At 37.7% G+C, this 12984-nt stretch overlaps 1 protein-coding gene across 1 annotated transcript in view; it reads left to right on the forward strand.

Moving 5' to 3' along the window:
- The window catches only part of TM9SF3 (transmembrane 9 superfamily member 3), a 63820-nt gene that overhangs the window by 5320 nt on the left and 45516 nt on the right, over positions 1 to 12984 (forward strand). Inside the window, exons 2-3 of the mRNA XM_044753277.2 lie at positions 3924 to 4119; positions 12390 to 12512. Coding sequence (XP_044609212.1) covers positions 3924 to 4119; positions 12390 to 12512 — 319 coding nt within the window. The remainder of the gene's footprint in view (positions 1 to 3923; positions 4120 to 12389; positions 12513 to 12984) is intronic.

Below are 12984 nucleotides of genomic sequence, written 5' to 3' on the forward strand. Positions count from 1 at the left end.
AATAGAAGTTGGCTGCTCACGTAGAAGGAGGGCGTTATAGATTGGGGGAATGACATAAGAAACAAGGTGCAGGAGAGGACGGGAAGACAATAAACCATTTTGGCTGGAGTGGACAGCTCAGAATTTGAGTGTAACAGTGAAACTCTCCTGAGAATGGGAAAATGAGTAGACTGGTGTGGTGAGGAACACAGGGGGTCTGGATTGGCCTCCTCTCCTGTGGCTCCTTCTCAGGGAGGCCTCCTGGAAGCAGTTTCCGCCCTGCTCAGGGATCCCCTGATCCGCTGCTGTGCTCCCTTGACTTTTTTCCCTCACCTTCTTCTGGTTACACTCTGCAGGTAAGTTATAAAACTCCATCTTTCTCAGTCATTGGCCAACTCAGAGTTTTCCCAAGGAGCGTATTTAAAAAGAGCTTGCTAGGACTTCTGGAATGTTTAAAAAGTGAATTGACTAGTCTTTCAGCCAAGGGCGGCGGGAAGAGCCTTACCTGTGACTCTCTTACCACGGAGTCAGGGAGCTCAGGGACTGTCCCAGCAGCTTTAGGGAAAGAAAAGGGTTTTTCTCCTGAAAAAAGTTGTGTGAAGCCTTTCTTCTGGTATTTTCTAATTTCAAGATATTTTAAGACACGTTTTCTCTCTTGAAAAAGAACTTTTTTCTTGACCTTGTCTTGGGAGTGCTTATTCTCAGGGATAATCAAGAACTGCAATAAAAAGTAAACATTTTAACTTCATTGTATCTGACCGTGGTCTGCATGAGGAGCAGTGTGAAAGAAACTTTTTTTTTTTTTTTGAGGAAGATTAGCCCTGAGCTAACTGCTGCCAATCCTCCTCTTTTTGCTGAGGAAGACTGGCCCTGAGCCAACATCCATGCCCATCTTCCTCTACTTTATATGTGGGATGCCTGCCACAGCATGGCTTTTGCCAAGTGGTGCCATGTCTGCACCCGGGATCTGAGCCGGCGAACCCCAGGCTGCCGAGAAACAGAATGTGCGAACTTAACCGCTGCGCCAGCGGGCCGGCCCAATGAGAAACATTTTTACCCTAATATTCACCTTCACCTTTCTCTGTATGTTTCTGTGTGTGTATGTATGTATGTATGTTTATATATATGAATGTGTGTATATATTACATATATATTTCTAACTGCTATTTCAGGCCTCTTTCCAGAACGAATCGTAGACTACAGAATGATAGCCATTTGATTGTAGTTCACTTTGCATCATGTCATCACAACTCTACTACCCTATTAACTCTATTACCCTATCATGAACGTTTAAAATGAGTGACTTAAGAATGTGACCCTTAAATTATTTTAGTCCTGTGTTTCAGTTTGTATAAAATAGATGAATGTCCTATTTTAACAGGTATTTATGTTCAAATTTTTATCTATTTTAAAAGAAATTTGAGTATTAGGATATATAGAGAAAGTGTTTTTTGTGCTTGTTTTCACGAGTTACATTTAAACGTTTCTGCAGACTTTCTCAGCAGGAATAATGGCAGGGTCCTTCTTAATAGGTCCTCTCGTTCAGTGTCTAATTTTAAATGGATGCGTTTTGTTACCTGCTCTTTCTTATTTCTCTCAAAGGAGACTGTTGCAGTCAGTGCATGTACTTCAAACTTCTTGTACTACATTGCTAATGAACTTTACATGTCAGCATTTCTTCAGTGTTTTTTCATCATATTTATTAAATACTTTTTGTGTACATTATACTATGCAGAGAGCTTTTTGTTTAGTAAACAGGTTTCGACTCTAATACCAGCTCTGGTCAGTGGATAGTGATTGGCTTAGGGCATTGTTTTGAGAATTCTTACGCTATATCCAGATTTATGTCTATATCTATGTTTAGCAGAAAGGAGTGCCTTGACTGATTAGTGCTGTATGACCATGAGCAATGGATGGAAGAGTGGTGGCATACGTATATTTGTCAGCCTCTCAGAATAAGGAGAGTAGCTGTGAGTGGGGTTGTATGGACGTTTTCAGACCTTCGATTCATTCCTTCATACGTGAAAATTATCTACAGTTGTTTTTCTGAATTCACTTGAAACAGCTTATGATTTTCTATATTGTTATTCATCCTGATCCTTCTCTGCCAGAGCAGAAGTAATCATCCCTTTATTGTTGCTGCAATAGCCCTTGATTACCTTAATTATATCACCTGTTTCTTCATCATTAATCATTTGCTTGTCTATCTTCTCTATGGATTGTGAACTTCTTAAAGGAAATTTTATTTATCTGTATGTCCTTAACACCTAGTACTATGCTTGGTACAAGTCTCATGTATTGAAAAAGTGAGATAGTTTGTTATTTCCTTAATGACCTGGATGATGTCTTATGAACAAAGAAACATTTATCATATTTGGGGGTGAAGTGATTAGATCTAGGGTGGTGGTGGTGTGAATCAGAAGGAAGAGGCGGATGATTTGGATAAGGGTAGATAAGTCGGTGTTTTTCTGAGTGCGGAGAGACTTGGGGTTTGAGTCTCCGTGTCTGAGAGGTTGGTGGTACCCTTAGGAAAGCAGAGTTCGGGGAGTTGGATTTGGGTGGAATGAGTTTGGTTTTGGAGATGTTGGATTTTGACTGAACAGGTTTGTTTTAGGTGGAAGACTGAAGGTAAGGATTTGGGAGTTGTGCTAGTTGTGTGCTCCATAAGACCCTGCTTTGTTATAATTGCTCGTTCACTGTCTGTCTTTCCCGTTGGGCTCTAAGCTCCAGTGGGGCGGGGAACGTGTCTTGTTCAAAGCTTATCACCAGTTACAAACATGATTACTAGCCCATGGTGGGCACTCAGTAAATAATTGTTCAGTGATTTAACTTCTGCACTGTTAGTTGACTTAAACTGCATCCTATGTTGTCTTTAATTTATATTGCTATAATTAGGGTTACTGGTTTTAAAATTACTTGGATAATTGCTTTTCATAGAATCTTTGTAATTTTAAACTTGAGATGAAGGTGAAGTCACCTACCTAAAATCATTGGATGCCACTCCAGATTTAGTTACATGTTGTCTTCACTGGATAGAGCCATAGTTATTTATTCAAAGAAATATGCATACAGTACCTGTCTTTCAGGCTGATAAAGGGAAGATAGAATGATTTGAATGGACTGGAGCTTTCCTATTATGGCTTTCTCTTCCTCTTCTTTAGTCATTTCTCTCCTCTGTAGTGCTTTGACCAATGGCCGTGGAAAAGATTAGAAAGGAGATGAAATTTTATTTGTGTTTGCTGGCAATATTAGATTTTTGGAGTTTCTGATGATGTTCTAGGTAAGCTATTGCTTTTGTTTCCTCCTTCCTTGTCCATGTTAGCATGGTGAGTCATGTTGGTTCTAGGTTTACCAGTATTTGATAGTATAAATATTAATTATAACTATACTCTTATGAGCTATTGTACTTTGTTTAAACAATACCTTCTGTAAACAAAGTTTGGAAAAGTTGGATCTGCCTGAGACCACAATCAGAGGATGTAATTTTAAATTTACTGAGTTTCTGATTTTCAAGATGTGGACATTGATCTCAGATTAAAATAAGCTTCCAATATTTTATTTTATAGCTTCCCAAACAGAGACAGTACGCTTTTATTTAGAACAAATAATAAATATTCCCTTAATTTGAATTAGATTTTTTTTTTCTTTGGTGAGGAAGATTGGCTCTGGGCTAACATCTGTTGCCAGTCTTCCTCTTTTTTTGTTGTCCCCAAAGCCCCAGTACATAGTTGTATATCTTAGTTGCAAGTCTTTATAGTTCTTCTATGTGGGATGCCACCACAGCATGGCTTGATGAGCGGTGTGTAGGTCCACGCCCAGGATCCGAACCTGCGAACCCTCGGCCACTGAAGCAGAGTATGTGAACTTAACCAGTACGTCCGCAGGCTGGCCCCTGAATTATATTTTTTAAAAAAACATATTCTTACTTGCTTTTTCTGTTCCAGTATCAAGATAAAGAGGAAGTTGTCTTATGGATGAATACTGTTGGGCCCTACCATAATCGCCAAGAGACATATAAATACTTTTCACTTCCATTCTGTGTGGGGTCAAAAAAAAGTATCAGTCATTACCATGAAACTCTGGGAGAAGCACTTCAAGGAGTTGAATTGGAATTTAGTGGTCTGGATATTAAATTCAAAGGTAAGTAAACCTTAAGAGTCCTTATAACACAAGTTAGATTGTAGACCAGGATTTCGCAACTTTGGCACTGTTGACGTTGGGGTCGGATAATTCTCTTCTGTGGGGGGGCTGTGCTGTACATGGTAGGATGTTTAGCAGAATCCCTGGCCTCTACCCACTAGATGCCAGAAGCAGTCTCCAGTGTGACAACCAAAAAAAGTCTTCAGGCATTGCTAATCACCCTTGGTTGAGAAGCACTGCTCTAGATACTAAAAAATGTTTTAATTTATATGTTAAGTGTATTGCATTTAGAAAAGTGTATTAGCTAACAAAGATTTATTTTGAATATTTGTAAAATAATAAAATACATAATTGTTCATAAACTTATATTTCCCTCACATACTTCTTTCTGAAGAGTGTTTTCTAGTAAATCCTCTAGAGATTGGACCTAGGTGGTTGGGGAAGGCCCTCATAGATTCATAATGAAGTAATTTCTGGAGGTGTAGGGATGAAATGGGGTAAATGGATACTTAAAATTTTTGTGTAAAGCCTCAAATTCAAACTTGTACCATTGGCTCAGAATGTATTTATCAGTGTTGTGTTGATTTACTGTCTCCATACCCATAGGATAGTGTGGTTTAAAATTTTAAGTCAAAGACTTGTTAAAATTGGAAAATATCCTCCTTAACTATTTGTTATGTAGGTATCTATTTTATCAGGTCCTGTAAGTGAGTTTATACTTTTTATTTTCCTATGTGAAGTTTGTCAGAGAGTGTATTTCCTGTATAAACATTTTTAACCTGGTGAGCAGAAGCCTGAGTAATTGAATTTTTGCAGGATCTCTGATTAGGTGTCTTGATTTTTGAATACAGCATGGATCTTGTAATCAGGAGCTTTGAGTTTTAATCCTATTTCTTTTACTGTATTGATTTTAGTAAAGTTGTTTACTCCAATTTTGACTTTATTGTCTACAGGTGTAAAATGAACAGTACCTGACCTCTGGTATTTTTAGCACTTTTGGGAGGAGGGTGTGAAATGAGATATTTTAAAGATAAAGTTTAATTTTGATTTGTTAAATTTTATTCTTGTTTTTAGAATATTTTTTGTTATTGCTGTTGAAAATAGGTGTATGTATTTGCATTTTCTTTTTTTCCCCACAATATTCCCTGGGGCTTAATTATGAAATTAAGTTGTGAATTTAAACCACATGACCTGGACTATAACTTTATGAATTATTGTAAACATGCCCTGAGGCTTGTTTTAATTTAATCAGGTAATTTAAATATTTAATCACAAATAAAGAGAAAACTTAGACTAGACTATGTGATCTTTGAGAATCTCACCACTATGTTATTCACACGCTTTCTCCTTTTCCGTATTTGCTACACATTTCTTGTTTGTTGAAGAGGAACGAGAGACAATAGGCAAAAACTCTGAGTTCGACTCTGTTGCCATGGACAGATTTTGAAATCCCCTCCCTTATTTGCTAAAGAAGAACACTCATTCAGCTGTCTTAACCTTTCTTCTTTTATTAGTTCCTTGAGGCTGAGATGGAAAGATTATTTAGATAGAGGGGGACAGTTTCCATGGGCTGTAAAAGTGGGATTTATTTCCTTTCAGACTAAACACCTTTAGATTAAAAGAACGAGAACTGGCCAAGTGTTATTCCCCAAGAGTTGGTGGTTCCTTGGAACTTTGTCAGCTCTGTCCCTCCAGCATGGAGCTGCCAGAGGAGCTGCTGGGTGAAGTGGTCCAGATGAAATAGTAAATGCTGCTTAGATTCCTGTTTCTCCTATACCCCCTTGTTTACCCTGTTCAGAGATAAAGTTGATCATGCTTTGAAAAGTGTTTTCCGAGGTTTCCTGGTTGTTATTTATAGTATCATAGAATTTTAAAGGTAGGATACACCTTAGAGATGGTGTCATGTGAGTTCTCTTAGAGAGGCCCAGAGATGTAATGATTTGCCCAAGGTATAGCACAGCATTACTAATAATGTCATGGAAACTCAACCTTCTATCCCTATATGAACTGTAGAAATATTTATGTTGTTAATCTTTCATCCCTTAAGTATTTGGTTTTTAAAGATTCTTCTGAAGGCATATTCAGATAAGAAAATAAAATTGTGGAAGTAATTTGAAACTAGAAAAAACTATATATATACTTATACATACGTGTGCACACATGCACGCACACATTTTTTTATAGCCTGGTAGATTATGTCAGGCTAAATAGATTGGTATTGCTTCATAAAATGAAGGTCGCTAAAAACATTATTTTAGGGAACTAGTGATAGTCTTAAGTCTAGTGTAGAATGTCTCTCACTTGAAATTTTATGCACAATTCTGGTTTTTTTCTTCCTAATAGTCTTATATACTTCTTCTAGACAAAATGCTAAATTGAGACCATTTAAAGAAAATTAGAAAGAGGAGAGCAGACTTACATTGTGTATCTTTGAGCCAGGCCTGAATTCACTATGCTATAGTTTTAGAGGGTACCTCCTAGAACCCTGCCGTTGTGGAGTGGAAAGAACATGTGCTTTACAGTGAGAGAGACTGATGCATCCCAGCTCTGCCTCTGCCTCGCTGTGTTGTCATGGGCAAGTTATCCAACCTCTTTGATCTCGTTTTCCTCATCTGTGGAATGAGGGAAATAACATCCACTTGATAGAATCGTTGTCACATTCGAATGAGATAATACATGTAGAGCATTTGTCAAGATTCTTGATACATATTTTTACATTCAAGAAATGGTCATGGTTATGAATACTAACAGCACATAGTATGGGTCTTGTAGTTCCTTGATCTTATATTAGCAATTATGAAATGTTAAATTAGTTTATCAGATATAGGATTTGGTTTTCCTCGAGCTGCTGCACTAGCCTGCTCAGTAGTTTAGTTTCTTCCACCAGGGCAGGGACAGGAGCATTCTTGTTCACTCTTGCCTCAGCTGTTAAGACATAGTAAGCTCTTAATAAATTGTGTAGCACCTGGACAGTTTGTGCCTACTTGTTTTTTATGATAATTGGTTCCTTATGATCATTAGGTGATCATTAGTAATTCCTAACCAGAGGAAGTGACTGCCCACTCTTCCCCTCATGTGAGAATTCGTGCAGGATAATGAAGGATATTAATTGTTGAAAAATCAGTGACTTCTAGAGGATTCCTTCCCCCCATTTGTTTTACTGATCTTCCCTTGCATATCCTCTTCCTTGAATAGCCCGGCTAACAGAGGGATGAAGTTATTTTATAAGGATTTCTTTTGCTTACCTGCCCGAGTGGTAAAGGCCTGATTGCCCAAGGGTGAGAAAAGGGCTGGGGATGGGTGGCAGGTCCTTTCATGCAGCCTGAAGATTTTCACTTAAGGTAAGGCCCCCACCCTGTTTTCAGTCCCTGGGTTCTACTCCCCCTGATTTGGGAGCCTCCCTGCTGAAGTGCTCTAGGGGACAGTGCCTCTGGTCTGCTGCAGGGGGGAAGTTGAGGAAGCTGTGTGATGGGTGGAGGAGGGGACCAGGGCATCCAGCCCCTCCTGAAACACTTTTATACATTTCCCCTACGTGGTCAGCCCTACGTCTCTCCCCTACCTTTGGACGTCTGTGGTCCCTCCAAGTCCTGAGTGTCTCTTGTGTTTTGTGACAACAATCCCTTCCCTTCTGTTAAGGTTTCCTCTGCTTTATTAGTCATCAGCGATCTTCCATTTGTTTTCCATTTTCCAAAAATTTGTTGAAATCTTTTCTCACTTTTTTTTTGTCCTTGTGCACCTACATCATTTTTATTTCTTGAGATTTTAAAGAGTGTCAGCAGAGAAGAGAGACATACTTGTTAAATCTACCTTGTTTAATTGGAAGTCTGGGAACTCGATGCAATATTTTGTTCTGTTGGTTTCAACCGAAGTATTTTAGCCAGACCAAATAATTTGAATCTTGTATTGAATCTTGAATCTAGGTATTTTGAATTCTTGGTGTTAACAAGTCATTAAACCTTATGCTAACTGCAAGTTTGCTAAGCAGGGGCTTTTTTATACATTCTTATTCAAACTATTGATAAAATTGTTCTCCTCCAGATTGACATCTGTCTTTTTATTTTCGAAAGGATGTGGGTGTGTATATTTTTTTGATTTTAACAATGATTGGGATCACTGTACAAAATTTAGGAACTACAGGGAAGTGTAAAGAAGAAAATTAAAATCACCTGGATATAATTACATTAACATTTTCTTCCATCCTTCCTTCTGTCTTTCTTTATATTCATCCACATTATTTAAAATTGTAAAAAATTGGGTTGATGTTGTATATATGATGTTTTAAAAATTTACTTAACGAATACTCGTATAGTGTTTATTATGTGCTAGATACTGTTCTAAGCACTTACTAACTCATTTAGTGAGTTATGTTTAACTAGTTTTTACTTGTCTTTTTCTTACCAGCTCATAAGCTTTTCCTCTTATTGTTAATTATTCTTTAAAAAATGTTTATATAATATTCTATAACTTAGGTATTGTAATTTCCCCCCGTTTCCCAATTAAAAGATACTGTGCTTATTTTCCTTTCTTCTTCCCTCCCTTCCTTCCTTACTTTTCTTGCCTTTTTTTTTTTTTGCTAGTAGAAATAACCATGCATTTGGCTCTTCTAGCAATAAGTATTTTAATGTATCTTTTAAGAATTTATTCTAATAAAAATTAAAAGTGAAATTACTGAATCAAAGAGTATAAAAGTTTTTAAGACAGGTCTTGACACATGGTGCCAAATGGCCATCTAGAGAAAAATTGTACAGTTTATACTGCCAGTCAGGATGATCAGTTAATCAATACCCTTTATATATATGGTTGTTTAATTAACTCTGACCAGTTTTTCCAGTCCATTTTTTAAAATTCATTCAGCAGTTTTTGAGTGCTTCCTGCATGCCAGCACTATGTAGGTAGGCTCTGAGTATAACACGTGGAACCAGAAGCTCTGGCTTCAGGGGTCCATGGCCCTTTGAAATTTTACGCTTAATTTTGTGTGAACGTGTATTTTTGAGGAGAAAGGGAGCTATCACTTTCATTGGATTCTCAAAGGGATGTGTGGCCCAGCGGAACTTAACACTGTGAATATGTTGGCACTTTTAATCCTTAAAACAACTCTGAGAAGGAGACAGCATAGATATTATCTCTGTTTTACAGTTGAGGGACCTAAGGTTCACAGAGCCTAAATGACTTACTTTTATTCACATAGCTAGTAAGAGTGGAACCCAGACTAAAACTCAAGTTTCTGGCCCTTTCTCTATAAATTTGTCTGTAGTGACTTTGTGAGAATCTTTACCAAGTGCTGCTGAGTTGTATTCAGCAGGTATAGTATTCCTGCTTTTCGAATTTAGTAATGCTATCAGAAGAGAAAGTAAGCAAAGTAAGGCATGATGTGTGCTTAGAGAACTCATGAATAACTATCACGTTCTTTTCTCTATGATTTCACTGCCTATTCAGTTTTTAGTCTGGAGTGTTGTTAGGAATTGATGACAGACTTATTGGTACATAGTTTCTGGAATCTACCCTTGCTTTCTGTTTAAAAAATCAGTATTAACATTGGCCACTTTGTAACTTTGGTTTTATGTTTTTTCCCCATAAAGTATTTACATTAGTAAGATCCTGATTGGCTCCTCTTCAGAATTCGTAGGGGTGTATTTCATCTGAGAAAGGTATACCCTATTATAATTTTAAAGCAATGATTTATGGTAATGGATTTTTCTCATTGTTTTCCAGTTATCTAGTTTGCTGAATAATGATTTAGCATGTTCAAACACATTACTTACATTCATTATCTTCTAAGTGGCTCCCTCCTGAGAGAAGTGCTGTTTCAGTTGAGCAACCAGACTTTTCAGTTATTTGTGATGTTTGTATTTGCCTACATGCCTGTAAGAGGAATTTCATTAAAATATGACCAACCAAGGCCTTTTTTATAGCCTGTCATAATGATAGGTTTTCTCTTTCAACACATTTCTTTTCTAGGTTTCGTATCAATGAAAGATACTGTTCAAGACCTCTTTGTCAATCCTTCTGAGAGATTCTGCTCAAAAATTTCATTTGTTTATATTGGCGTTTTTCTCCTTATACACATCCCCCTCTCCCCCCACAGTCACACACAGACACATGTGTTTGTGCATACTCTAATATACTTAGTGATTTCCTTTGCCAAATATGTAGAAAATCATGCTCTTAAAATTTGTTAGAATTTTTTGTTTAATGCCTGCCCTGTGCGGGGTACTGAAACAGGCATAGCTGGGGATAAAAAGGTTATAATCAGTTACAGACATAGCTCTCAAGACCTGGTCGTCTTTTTGAGGAGCTGAGATACTAGTATGAGGTTATAAGTGGTACAGGCCTAGGTGCCATAGGGAGGTATGGAGAGAAAGCCATGGGACTTCAGAGAAAGGGGCAGGCTGTGGGGTGTAAGAGGTGGGAGGGGTGGAGAATCAGTGCTTACTCTATGGAGGAGAGGGTTGGGGCATGGGAGGGATTTTAGGATGGACATCTGAGCTGGAGTTAACAGCATAAGCAAAAAAGTCCAGAGGCCAAGAGAGTGCAAGGTATGTGAGAACTGCAGGTAGTTGAGTTTGGCTAGAGTGTAGGGAGAGAGGATGATAGATGGGAAAGAGAGAGTTGAACTAGACTTCAGACTGTGAAGAATCCTTTAAAAGCTTTGTACAGGTAAATGTCGCATTGTATATCTCAGAACTTCATATGTAAAACTACTGCTTTGTTAATGATTATTATCGTGAATGTCTGATTGTAACAGCAAGGAATTCTGTGGCTTTGCAGATGCAGCTGTGGGTCTCCCATAGCCCCTACAGCCATTTGTTGCTGCCCCAGCCTGGACTTTCCTTTAGTTCTCGCTCATTCCTCTGTAGCTGTGGTTGCCTGCTGCCCTTTGTGCATTATCACAATCCTTGAAAATCCCATTTCGGGACCTCTTGCTACCAGTTCTCCTAGCTCCTGCTGTAGGACCCCTCTGTAGCAATCTCATGTTCTAACCCTCACTTCCTTCTCCTCTGCTCAGCCTCAGTTTTTACCATTATGAAAGTCCTAAATTCCTTGCTGCCTAAAAGGGCCTGGGTAGAAGGAAAATCTGTGTGGGAGCCATTGTTGTTGGCGACACAGCAATTTTCTTTTCCCACTTTGAGAGTGAGAGTTTTTCCCTCTCCCTCTTTCATGAGACTTCAGTGTTTCCTGTCATCTTTGGTGTTGTGGTTTTGGGGTACCCAGTCTGGGCTGAGCCGTTGAGGATTGGGAAGACGTGTTGCTGGTGTCTGAAGTTATAACTCAGATTGCTGTTTCTCATAGGAATAGTGTTGTAGATAGCTGTTAATCATAGTTCAGCTGCAATTTGTGTTTAAGAAGTTTTAATCAACATTTAAGAAATTTAGTCGTGTTTCTTTGGGAAACTGCATTTCAAATTCTATATAGTCAATAATATAATATAGGAGAAACTTAAAAAAAACAAACCTGTGCTTTCTTTTTTTCTTAAGATTGATTTCTTTCCTTTTGTTTTTCTAATTGCTTAAGTAATATACAAAAATAATTTAATCCTTTTGATGGACATCTAGAGTGTTGGCAGGGTTTTTGAATTTTGTTTTGTTTTGTTTAGAAGCTAATGACCAAAACCACGTTTTCGAAAGGTTTCTAAGTTAGAGATTATGGTAGCAGTATTTTTGAAAGCAGTCAGGAGTGGAAATGACTTGTCTCTAGGGGACTTTCGGGTAACTTATAAACAGTGACACCTCCTGGATAGAGATGTGCCTTTCCATCTTCCTCGTTATGAGGAGTCACTGGGATTCCTCATAGAATCTGTGGCCTCTAGTGACTTGCATTTCCAAGAATATTACAATGAATTTTTACTTCAGAGATCTTATAGCTAGAAATTGTTAGCTCTATTTGGGATCATATTCTTGAGTTTTTGTATATATTAAATGAAAACTTTCTCATGTGTTTTAAGTTTTTTTATTTTTGTTTTTTAAATCAATTTATTCATTTTAAGGTTACTTTGTACATGTTCTTGCATAATTTTCTTTACGTAAGAGACAATTGCTTCACTTAGTAAGATAATCTTTGAAAATAAAGATAATTAAAATTCTTTTATTGTGAAATATCTTAAACATAGACAAGAAAGAAAGACTTGTATATTGAGCCCCTATTATTTCTCTTCCAGATTCAACTATTATGAGTAGAAATTTTAACTTGAGGAAATGGCTTTTTTCTTGTGTTATTTTTCTATAACTGTTTTGCAAACCAGCATGCGAATTTGCAACTTTTATTTTGTGCAGATGATGTGATGCCAGCCACTTACTGCGAAATTGACTTAGATAAAGAAAAGAGAGATGCATTTGTGTATGCTATCAAAAATCACTACTGGTACCAGATGTACATAGATGACTTACCAATATGGGGTAAGTATTCTTTATGATATTTAAAGTTTGGGAATATTCACACAATAAGATTTATGTAATGACTCTTTTAAGGTGATGATACACTGAATCAGTAAATGTGTTTTCACTGTTTTTCACAGAAAATTTTAATACCAATTTTATAGTCCCCTATTACTTGAAGGGTTTTTGACATTGCCAAACCTTACATGAAACTCCCTCAAAATATAGCTTTTATGTAGTGTAACTTTTCAGATTCAAGGGATTAAAAGGTGCTTTGAGGGTCTGGCCCTATGCGTAGTGGTTAACTTTGTGTGCTCCGCTTCAGCGGTCCAGGGTTTGCCAGTTCAAATCCCAGGTGCGGACCTGCACGCTGCCTGTCAAGCCATGCTGTGGCATGCGTCCCATATGTACAAAAATAGAGGAAGATGGGCACAGGTGTTAGCTCAGGGCCAATCTTCCTCAGCAAAAAGAGGAGGATTGGTGGTGGATGTTA

The sequence above is a fragment of the Equus asinus genome, chromosome 2, assembly GCF_041296235.1.
Source record: "Equus asinus isolate D_3611 breed Donkey chromosome 2, EquAss-T2T_v2, whole genome shotgun sequence".
In the NCBI taxonomy this organism is placed as follows: Eukaryota; Metazoa; Chordata; class Mammalia; order Perissodactyla; family Equidae; genus Equus; species Equus asinus.